The sequence below is a fragment of the Carettochelys insculpta genome, chromosome 2, assembly GCF_033958435.1.
Source record: "Carettochelys insculpta isolate YL-2023 chromosome 2, ASM3395843v1, whole genome shotgun sequence".
NCBI classification, from domain to species: Eukaryota; Metazoa; Chordata; order Testudines; family Carettochelyidae; genus Carettochelys; species Carettochelys insculpta.
In genome coordinates, this window is record NC_134138.1 from 275302450 (window position 1) to 275313546 (window position 11097).

Below are 11097 nucleotides of genomic sequence, written 5' to 3' on the forward strand. Positions count from 1 at the left end.
AAAGGGAGCAACAGGGCATTTATAGACAAGTCAGCTGGTGTCACTGTGATCAGCCTGGTAGTCGGAGTTTTGAAGAGTGAGTGAAATATAAGCAGAGTCACGGCCATACACCACTTCCCTTTCTTACCATGCAGCAGCTTCCTGCTCCGGCTGCTGACGACAGCCTGAAAGCAGCTGTTCATTCAAATTCAGCAGGCAGGGAATGGTTTCCACGTGGGTTATACTGTGAGCCATTCTGGGCCAGCACCTTGTACATTGGGTTTGTCCAGCACGTGGCACAAAGGCAGTGATCAGCCATACGCATTCAAAATGAATGAGTCAGCCCTGGAAAAAATCATGGGATTGGCTTAAAAATGAGGCTAAAAAACCATGGGGCATATAGGTCATTTTTTCCAATTGCTGTCTGGGTTCTGAGCCTTTACAAATGAAGACTACGTATTGGCCATTAAAAGATTCAGGTTCTGGAAGGTTTGAGAAGGTGTAAGAGGATAACCTCTGAATTCGGTACACCCCCTGGGACTCCTTGTATGGAGAAACCAAATTTCTCTGCATGTAGAAGACAGGTTTATTTAAAAACACGGCTAACCTCTTATAAGCATCACTTTTAACTAGCCACAAAGTGGCCGAATGCCTGGTACTATTCTTGATGGAGGGAGCTAAAGGATATTTATACCCAGGGTGCTGGGTGCTGCACAGATACATAAAGAGAGTCAGTTCACACTAAGAAGACTGTTACCATCTAAGTAGATAAGATAAGGATTGGGAGGAAGGGTGTCTTATTACCTCCAGGTCAGAGGAGGGCAGGAGATGGGAGAGGAATTGCAATGTACTTGTTATTTGTTCAAAACGTAGCACTCAGCACATGGGCCAGACCTTCATCTGATGCAAATCCGCCCCCACTTAACACAACGGAGCTACCCCAGAGCCAGTCACAGCACATAAAGTCACATTTCTGGCTTAATTTTTGAGCAGCAGTTGAGGGATGGCAGGCCCTGGACAGCTAAGGGTGATTATAAATATTACTTCAGTGGGCTGCAACATGTCAGACCTGCATTCTGCTTGGCCTGGAATCGACGCAGGGCACGGGCTTGCCTGCGTATGTGTGTGAGCAGCCCCCACCAGGATGCAGCCAGAATGCCTAAGCTAGGGCTCTGGGCGATACTATAACATAAAAGAAAAACATTTACAAGCCCAAAGTGGAGCCTGCTGCCTTGCTGCTCACTGGGAGTGTTTATTTTGTTCTTTCATTCAATGTCTTCTCAGGACATGACTTCGAGAACTGTCCAACCGCTGAAATTTTCCATTAAAGAGACAGTGTGCCTGGTATCTGACAAACGCGACATCAACCAATGCGAATACAAAGAGGACGGGGTAAGGGTCACTCGTTGCATGGGGACAGCTCCCCTGATCCACTTTCTCACTGATCCAACTATAGGTGTGAGAATAAGGGTTTGAGGGGGAGGCATAGTCCCCCAAGGTTTATATACAGCTTCTCCATGTCCAGGGTCAGCACTGGGTCCCGGCCTCTAGCTGGCCCACTTGGGGTCCTGCCAAGCTGCTGGGATCCCCCTCTTCCCTATGACTTCCCCACCACACCCCATCTTCATGGGCTCCATCAGCCCTTGTAGTCCCATTGCCTCTGGGCTCCTCAGCCCACCGGCTGTAGGGTCCAGGCCACCAGCCTTGGTTTCTCTGCTGCTGTCCAAGGTCCTGCTACCAGCCCAGAGCTCAGCAGCTCCCTCAGCTGTGTGCCCACTGGGAGCAGCGAGGGGCTAGGGTTGCCGACCCTCCTGGGCCATATGGCCTGGATGCCATTGCTGCGAATGACATCCAGTTGGTCTGGTCCGGGAGAGTTGGCCGCTGATGGAGGGGCACACACAGGTGTACGGGAGGGGGCGTAACTCAGCCCTTTCACCCTAAAAATTGCCAGCGCCACTGCATCTGATATCTGTGCCTGGCATTGACCAACAGAATGATGCAGGTCTCACAGAATACGTAAGTTTCAACAAGGGTCTTTAAGGAACAAAGAGTGTTCTGGTACAGTGGGAAATACACAGGATCCTGCTACTGAGCCTTACATCGATGGTACAAGCTCACCCACCCGTCCAGCCCCAAATGGTAGCTCTGAGTGGCTTTTAATCTCGGGTATGCTGTCCAAAGAAGCCAGGGATGAACTTTGTGTATAATATTGATTGTGGCACCCCAGCATTGTGAGATCAGGGCCCCACAGTGCCAGGTGCTGCAGAGACACAGCCCCGGCCCCAACGAGTTCACCATCTCCATGGACCGGAGAGACAAAGGCTGGCCGGGAGGGAGTGCTCTGATCCCTGTGTCACTGGGGGGGTGAGGTGACTGGCCCAAGGCCACAAGCCCGGGCAGTGGCAGAGTGGAGAATTCAATTCAGGTCTTCCAAATTGCAGCCCAGCTCTTTGACCGAAGGCCCAGGCTTCCAGTTCTGAAAGCGTGCTCTGCCCTGACAGCCACCCAGCCTCGCGTGGCTCAACTGTGTTTAGATTTTGGCTCATACTATTGGTGTCGCTACAGCTACATTTACCCAGATGCTGCTCTCTGCAGGCCCCTCTTGCTCTGCTGGAGTACGCAACGAGTCCCTCAGATTCGGTGGGCACCGCTCGCACAGCAAGGCCCAGCTGAACAGGGGCCAGGGTTCAATAGACGGTAAACGCCTCAGAGCAGGGACCTGCTTTCTGGTCTGTCTTTGCACAGTGCCTTGCACAATGGGCACCTGCTCCGGCCAAACCAGGCCTGAGGTTGAGCTCCCCCGATAATCTCCAGCTGAACGTGTGACCCAGCCCTATCAGGGAGCAGCTTTCCACAGCCAAGCAGCCTCAACGGTGGGGCTCCCTGACAGAAATGCACTGACCCCCCCTCCTTTTCTCTCCCTGGCAGCTGATCAAGGACTGCTCCGGATTCTTCTCCACAGAGCAGGACCCCCCGTCCGCCATTATCAAGTGTGAGGAGGCGTCTGAGGAGGAGGTGAGTGACCAGACGGCTCCTCTCAGCGGGTGGCTGGGCTGACGCAGGACTCAGGGTTCCCCTTGCTGAGATCCTGTCCAGGTGTGTCCCCCCGGCACAAGTGTCCCAGGACACGTGTCCAGCTCCACCTGCTGGCAGGGAGTTGACAAAGACATCCTGCCCCCGCTTCCCCTCTGAGCCGGGAGTGGGCACCCTGCAGCCGCCAGCAGAACCGCATGCAGCAAATGCCAGGCCCTCTGGGACACCTAGGAAGTTGAAAGCTCCACTGGGTGTCTGGGAACAGGGCAAGGGCAGGGGTGGGTGTGGGGAGCCTTTGTCTGGCAGCGACGCTTACACACACTGTACGGTGCAGACGCTGAGCGGCCCTTGCTCCCACGCACCAGACCAAAGGCTCCAGGCCTGGCTCTTCCTTTTCGCCCTACAGCAGGGCCCTGCCCACAGTGGGGGTAAGGCTTAGAGCAGCAAAGCGGGAGGGGACAGGGGCCATTCATCATCCTGTGCCATCAATGGCAAGGCCCTAGCACTCTGTCCTTCCAGCAGGCAAGCTTCTCTCCCTCCCTCAGAGTGATGGCACCCTCTGTCCAAGAGCCCTGTGCTCACACACACTCCTGAGGGCTGCTCCTCCCCCCAGAACCCTCCTAGGCCTGCAGTGACCCCAGTAGGCTGATCTTGGTGGCTCTGCACAGGCCACATGCTCCAGCAGCACTGGCACTGGATGGGGACTCAGGAGACATTGGTGCTACTCCTGGCCCTGCACCGACCAGTTGCGTGACCTTGGGCATGTCACACTGTCACCCTTCCACCCTTTGCACCCTTTTATCTAGAAGGCAAACCCCTGAGCCCGTGTCCAGCAGCTACCGGCACCCTGCTCATAGGCGGAGCCTGTAGGCATTGCAAATGAAATATAAGAACCCAAAGTAACAGTCACTGAGCAATCAGAGCCAACGTCCACCTGCATGGAGACGCTCACCCTGACCTCTTTCCCCTCCAGCCTGAGCTCGTCACCCGGGGCCGCTGGAGTCGATTCAGGAGAAAAGTGGGCGGGTTTATTCGCAAACATCGCTGGCAAATCGTTTCTGCTGGGCTCCGATTGTTTGGCTAGCCCGATGCGGCAAGAGAGGAGCTGAAAGCATTGCTGTGCTGCCAGACCAGCCACAGCTCCACACCGTCGCCACTTGAGGAAGCACCGTTGGAAACAAAGCCCACGAGCTGAACGGCTTCAGCGTGTCTGCTTCTCCCTACGGCTTAGCAGTGACTCCAGTGCTGCTCCCCAGCCCTCCTCCGCACAATAAATTGCTTTTCTGCAAACTTGCGTGACTGTCCTCTGCCTCCATCTTGTGGGAGGAGCGGTGGAGCCAACAGCCTTCGGGCAAGGCGGGGTCCCAGCCAGCAGGGAGAACAGAAGGTTTATTAGGAGACAGGAACTCTGTGTAGACCAGACTTGTCAGCACCAAAATCAGAAGCCGTCAGTACAATCCGTCTTGGGAGAGGGGCCAAGAGGGGGTCCCCAAGCCAGGGTTCTGTCCCTCCTTCCTCCAGCCAGTGGAGACTCCCAACTCAATTGCCAAGTTCCAGTTCAAACCAGCCAGGCCCCTCCTCCCCCCTTTGTCCTGTTTCCCGGGGAAGAAAGGTGTCACCTGGTCGCCTAGGTTACAAATGGCATGAAGGCCCATTGTGTGGGAGTTAGAAGTCAGCACACTGAAATGTCCATCACCAGTTAGGCATTGATGCTGGGGACAGGGAAACTGAGGCATACACCTCGTGTTCCTACAGGACAGTAGGAAATACCTGCAACTGAACCAGGGGAATAAAATCCTCACACACCCCACTTTGTCACATCTCTCCCTCCTTTGAGACTGAGCTGAACTTAGCGAGTTACCCAGGGAAGGTTTGGACCCTCCTTGTGTGACAGGGCAGTGGCTGTATGACACAGGCAGCTGTGTGGTTTGTTGGTGACCATTTGCTTCAGACGTGCCCCAGGGTCCATCTAGCCCCAGCCTAAAATGGTGGCAACTCGCGAGTGCTCAAACCCCTGGGCTTGATGGTCAGCCGCCAACATTTCAGGCTTGAGGTCTGAGACCCAGATGTGGGCGGTACTAGAGCTCGCCCTGGGGAGGAGGGTTGTGTGGTCCTGTCAGAGCTCTGTCCCCACTCTGGCATGCCAAGTGCAGAAAATGGGGGCCCGCAAACATTTAAAACACCTTTCCTATACACGGGCTTTACTTTAAAACTTCTCAAGGGCTCAGATCCCCTGGAGGGCATGTGCCATCACCCACATAAGACACAAGCCCCTTAACCCAGGAAGATACACCTGGGATTATCTTCCTCTGCCTTCCTCCCCCCCACCCTACGCTCTTAACCCTCCCTCCAGAGAGAGATTAGACACAAAAATAGTCTAAGGCAGCGGTTCCCAAGCTTTTCGGCATCACGTCTCCCTTTTGATTTTTGAGAAACCTTCACACCGCCCCACCTCTTCTTTACCATCATCCAGCCACACCCCTTTTAAAAAAAAACTCAATTCATCATTGAAAATAAACACAAAAACTTGATATAAAAATGTTATTTGTAATGAAAAACAAGCACAACTGAAGAAAAATTTTCACACCACTCTTGAAAGGGAGACTGCCAAACTGTCTTTTATATTCAAATTCGACACATTAACACGTGGTTTGAACCGGGATGGGAATTTTCTGGTTCACTATAGCTACGTCTACACGTGCACGCTACTTCGAAGTAGCGGCACCAACTTCGAAATAGCGCCCGTTGCGTCTACACGCGTCGAGCGCTATTTCGAAGTTAACTTCGACGTTAGGCAGCGAGACGTCGAAGTCGCTAACCTCATGAGGAGATAGGAATAGCGCCCTACTTCGACGTTCAACGTCGAAGTAGGGACCGTGTAGACGATCCGCGTCCCGCAACGTCGAAATTGCTGGGTCCTCCATGGCGGCCATCAGCTGGGGGGTTGAGAGATGCTCTCTCTCCAGCCCCTGCGGGGCTCTATGGTCACCGTGGGCAGCAGCCCTTAGCCCAGGGCTTCTGGCTGCTTCTGCGGCAGCTGGGGATCCATGCTGCAGGCACAGGGTCTGCAACCAGTTGTCAGCTCTGTGTATCTTGTGTTGTTTAGTGCAACCGTGTCTGGGAGGGGCCCTTTAAGGGAGCGGCTTGCTGTTGAGTCCGCCCTGTGACCCTGTCTGCAGCTGTGCCTGGCATCCCTATTTCGATGTGTGCTACTTTGACGTGTAGACATTCCCTCGCTGCGCCTATTTCGATGTTGGGCTGAGCAACGTCGAAGTTGAACATCGACGTTGCTGGCCCTGGAGGACGTGTAGACGTTATTCATCGAAATAGACTATTTCGATGTCGCAACATCGAAATAAGCTATTTCGATGTTGGCTGCACGTGTAGACGTAGCCTATAGGTGCTCGTTTGCATACTTGGCTTAATCTGATTCTTGACTTCCTCCTCCTTCTGCCCCTCCACTCTCTGATTGGCTCACCTTGATCATTTTTTTTCTGATTTGTCCTCCTTGATCACTGTTTTTGGTTCTCTGTGCCTTAACTATTGAGTCTGTTCTGGTCTGGCTATGGTCTGAAGAAGTGGGTCTGTCCCACAAAAGCTCATCACCTAACAAATTATTTTGTTAGTCTTTAATGTGCTACTTGACTGCTATTTTGTTTTGATAGTATATAGACTAGCACGGCTCCCTCTCTGTTATTAAGCACAACTAGTTTTTCTTGGCCCCTTTGCTGGAGTTACAAATCCATTTCATTTAACTGGGGATTCCAAAAGTTGCAGTTACAGAGCTGGCAGTCAGGCACAAGTGTATGTCATCAGAAGCAACTCACGCCAAGCAGGAGAATTTTATACTGGACAGACCATTGGCAAAGAAAGTGCTGGCACCCCACGCAGCAGACTCAGGATGCCTAGTTGGCAATTGCAGAGACCACCTCTGATGAAGTAGAATGAACATGTCGATTTTGCACATTTGGATCTAGGGCAGTGGGTCCCCCTCTTTTCACTAGTGCTGTGCACACCCCCCAATCACCCCCCTCCCAAACTGTTTGCGGACACCCAGTTGCTCCCCAAACTGTTCATGGACCCCAGTCAAGGCCAATTCATTAAATGAAAAGGGAAACGGCAACAGATTTTGGGACAGCAATTGATAATGTTATTGGAAGATATTTAATTTTAAAAATAACTGATTGCAACTCTGCAATTTATTTAAAACTTATTTTCTACGATCATTTTTGTTTGTCTTTGATTTTTTTTCATGGACCCTCTGCAATATCCTCGCAGACCCCAGTTTGGGAACCGCTGATCTAGGGGCCTGAGTCTAAACCCCTGGACAAGGGAAAGACACACCTTCAGTTCAATGGGCTCTGCACAAGCTTCTGCATTATCACTGTTGTTGATGTCCACCAGGCCCGTCTCTAAATTAACCTCTTCTGGGTGACAGAGAATCTCATGTTTCAGTCCCATTCAGGCTTGGAGCAGGAAAAGCCTCATATGGCCTGGGGCAGATGCCCAGCTGATGTCAAGAGAATTACACTAATTTACATCAGCTCAGGATCTGGCTCTTCAAGTACCATTTGAGCCCCCACCGTTAAAACCTGCTCTGCCTTTCACAAGCATTGGGAGACTCCTGGAGGTGACTGCACATGCCAAGAGGACAGCACAAATTCCCCGAGGTCACACAGTGCTAGGATGAGGCAGGGTCCGTTATCAGGGCCTGTGTGTTACTGAAAGTCCAACAGAGTGTGAAGCCCTAAATCTGTGATTGCTTCATCTTTTCTTCTGCCTTTTGCATCTCCCTTCCCCTACTCTTCCCAGCACGCATATGTGCTAATCTAGACAGGAACTGGCCACTAAAGAAACACACACACACCGCACCCACCACTCTAGTTGAGCTCCCCACTGTCTGCACACCTGGTCAATCTGATCCGCTGAAATTTCCTGTAAGTGCTGGGGAAGGGCTGCAGCTTCTGGGAAAACCCAAGCCAAGTAGCCAGTCAGTCCCCACCTAGAGGAAGCAGGGATAAAGGGGCTTCCCTGCAGCCACAGGGCTGCCCAAGCTCACATGGAAAGGCCTAGGACCAAGGATGGAGGGAAGCTGGGGAGGTCTGATGATGCTTGGGATGGCTCTAGCGACCACCACATCACCTCTGCCATGGACACGGAGGTACTAAGAGGCTGTCTCCCATGCAGTAGAGCTGTATAGCCAAAAGGCACCTGGAAACTCTCCTCTGGCTCCTAGAGGCAGACCCTCAGCCTGGGTGGGTAAGTACCCAGGCAATATTCAGGAAGTCATATGGGGTGATCTAAGTCCCTTCCGGCCTTGAACTCTGGTGCATTACTCATGTAACACCAATGGAGCCAGGTCATTCGGGGGGCAAGATTGAACTCATGATCTTACAGGGGTAAAACCTGGTGCTTTTCCCCACGAGCTAATGGCCAACAGGATCTCAGCCAAGCCTGTAGAACAGAGATGTCACTTTTCCTAGCACATGGTCTCTGCCTCTGGGGGTCGCACTCGGGAGCCCATATGTGTGTTAGATGCTGAGTGATATCATGGACCACTCAGAACTCTGGCATCTGCCTGCTGAGGCCAACCCAAACAGTCACCCAGTTGTCCTGTAGGGCAGGGATCAGGGGGGAACCTTTATTTTGGCCAGGGGCCACTCACCCACACAAAAATCAGTCAGAGGCCACACACAGGTGATAAGCAAAAATTAAAAGAAAACAAATGACAAAAGCAAAACTAAAAAAAACCTCACTCCCAACAAGAGACCTCCCACCAAACCCTCAGAACTCACTGACCCGTCTCTCTACAAGTGGGGCAAGCCGGTGATCACACACTGGGGGGTGGGGGTGCTGAGGGTACAATCAGTGGCTCACCCCATTGTGGGGAGCAGTCCCAAGCATCATCACGGACCACTTCCAAGTATAAGTCGGCAGGGGGGTCCCACAAACCATAGGTTCCCCACCCCCGCTGTTGGGTATTGGGCACCTCCAGGATGGTGCAGATGAAACCCCTCAGCTACTACTGATTTCCACACAAGCAAGGTCTGGCCCCATTGTTTCAAACACATTAGAGCAAGGTGCTAATCATGAGCTGAGAGGAATAAGGGGATTTCGACACGTGCGGGGTCCTTTCGAAAAGGACCCTGTGTAGCCGCACCGAGCCACGCGTGTTCGAAAGTGGCACTTTTGAAATGGTGTGGCTGGCAGCATGCTCATGATAATGAGGTGTTGAATATTCATTTCAGCACCTCATTAGTATTCTTCGATTTGGCCATTAGCATGGCCATTTCGAAGTTTTGGCCAAAGCCCAAGACAGCAACTGGGCTCAGCTAACTTCCCTCTGGCTGCTGGGAAGTGGGCGGGCCTATGACTAAGCCCGCCCACTGCAGATGCCCCTCCCCCCAGGCTAGCAGGCGGGGCTGCTGGACCCAGGAACCAGCCGATTGCTTGGGAGAACAAATGAGAAAACAGGGCTGGGGTGCAGGTCAGAGGTTTAAAATGAGGGGGCTCTTGGGGGATGAGGTGTGGCCTGCGTGTGCACCTATTAATTCAGTCCAGGAGGATGGGAGTGACCCAAATATTGCAGCCAGGGCTTGTCCCACTTGTAGGGCCCACCCACAAGTGGTAGCGTCCGCCTCCTAACCAGCCAATCACTGGTCAGGTTTTAAATGCCAAGCAACCCCTCGCCAGCAGCTCCCTGATGCATCCTGCATCAGTAACACAGGGTGGGAAAGGACTCTGCCCCCATCCCCACCTCCCTCCCGCACCAGTAGAGAAAGGAGCAAGACAGGAGACAGCTTGCGTGGGTAGTGACCCTTCCCTGCACTGTACATCCTCCCCAAGAACACCCGCTGTCAGGCAGGGTGTGCAGGCGACAGCTGGCTCAGCAGCGGGGTTCCCTGTAAGCTGAGCACTGGCACAGTGACCCAGGAGAGAGTCAGGTGCTGCCCCACTGAATAGCAGAGTGCCCAGTGCCTGGCTGACCTAGGCCCGAGATCTAACCGTCAAATCGTCCTCTGTTAACCACAGGCCAACTCAAAAAGGGACGGTTGTCACAGAGGGCATGCGTCAGAGAGCAAGAACATCTAGCCCCTGGGTCGCACCCATCCAGTTATGGGGAAGAGTAAGGCAAGGGTTGCCCAGGTGGTATTTCAGGGTGCTCTGCTTTTTCTTGGAACTTACGCACGAGGCCGTGACATCACACCTCATGTATATTCAGGATGACACCTCAAATGAATGTTGCCAATCACATCGGTGTACCCCATAAAGTCCTAGGGTGCCGATGCCTAATGGGCTATTGGAAAGGTTGGGCTAAAGTGACAGAAGAGGGGCTATAATGCCCCAGGGCAAGAGGGAAAAGGAGGCTCTTAAGAGGCTCCTGAAAGGGTTCCTAAGATTCTTGCCTCAATTTAGTTTCTTTTCTCCAGTACCGGCGTTCCTTTTCTAACCCCATCCTCCTCGTTGTGCTGTCACACGCTCTCCCCTCATCTTCCGTGGAGCAGGGCGGGTCTCAGCTCCGAGGATCCTTGAGTGGGAGCGACTATTGTGTGTTACTGAGGAATAAACTGTAATGCAAACCATATAGTCAGTTTGCTGTGCTAAAATAGTGAAAAAGGAATATCGTCTGTTACTCCATACCACCCACTTTGTGCTTTTGTATTCATTCAACTGTCTGTTTTAAATCAACTTGCTGTGAAACGAACATAACGAAAAGTCTTGCTCAGTTTACCTGTACAATCATTGGAAATCCCTGCAGCCTGGCGTAACTCGAATGTAAGCTTGGGGGGCGGCTTTTTTCTCTGGCAGAACGCATGTTCTGCAGCCGGGGAAACAGCAGGAGCACCTGGAGCTCCTTTTGAAAGTAAGTCCTGGGGTTATAGAGGCGGGGTTAGTTGGGGAGGGTTAAGCCTAGAGGTGGGTTGGAGCCATGAGGGGGGGCAGAGGGGTTAAGCCTGGAGTGAGTTAGGGCTGCAGAGGGGCTGGGGGAGTGAAGTTGAGCAGGGGCCACATGGCGCTGCTGGGGTTTAAGCTGGAGCCGTGCCAGTGGGGAGGGGGTGAATTGGAGCCACATGCGGGGGTGGT

At 52.7% G+C, this 11097-nt stretch overlaps 1 protein-coding gene across 1 annotated transcript in view; it reads left to right on the plus strand.

The window, feature by feature from the left end:
* The window catches only part of LOC142008961 (uncharacterized), a 28242-nt gene extending 23987 nt beyond the window's left edge, over positions 1-4255 (plus strand). Inside the window, exons 5-7 of the mRNA XM_074986346.1 lie at positions 1264-1371; positions 2908-2994; positions 3986-4255. Coding sequence (XP_074842447.1) covers positions 1264-1371; positions 2908-2994; positions 3986-4096 — 306 coding nt within the window. The 3' untranslated portion in view covers positions 4097-4255. The remainder of the gene's footprint in view (positions 1-1263; positions 1372-2907; positions 2995-3985) is intronic.
* The last annotated feature ends 6842 nt before the right edge of the window (positions 4256-11097 follow it).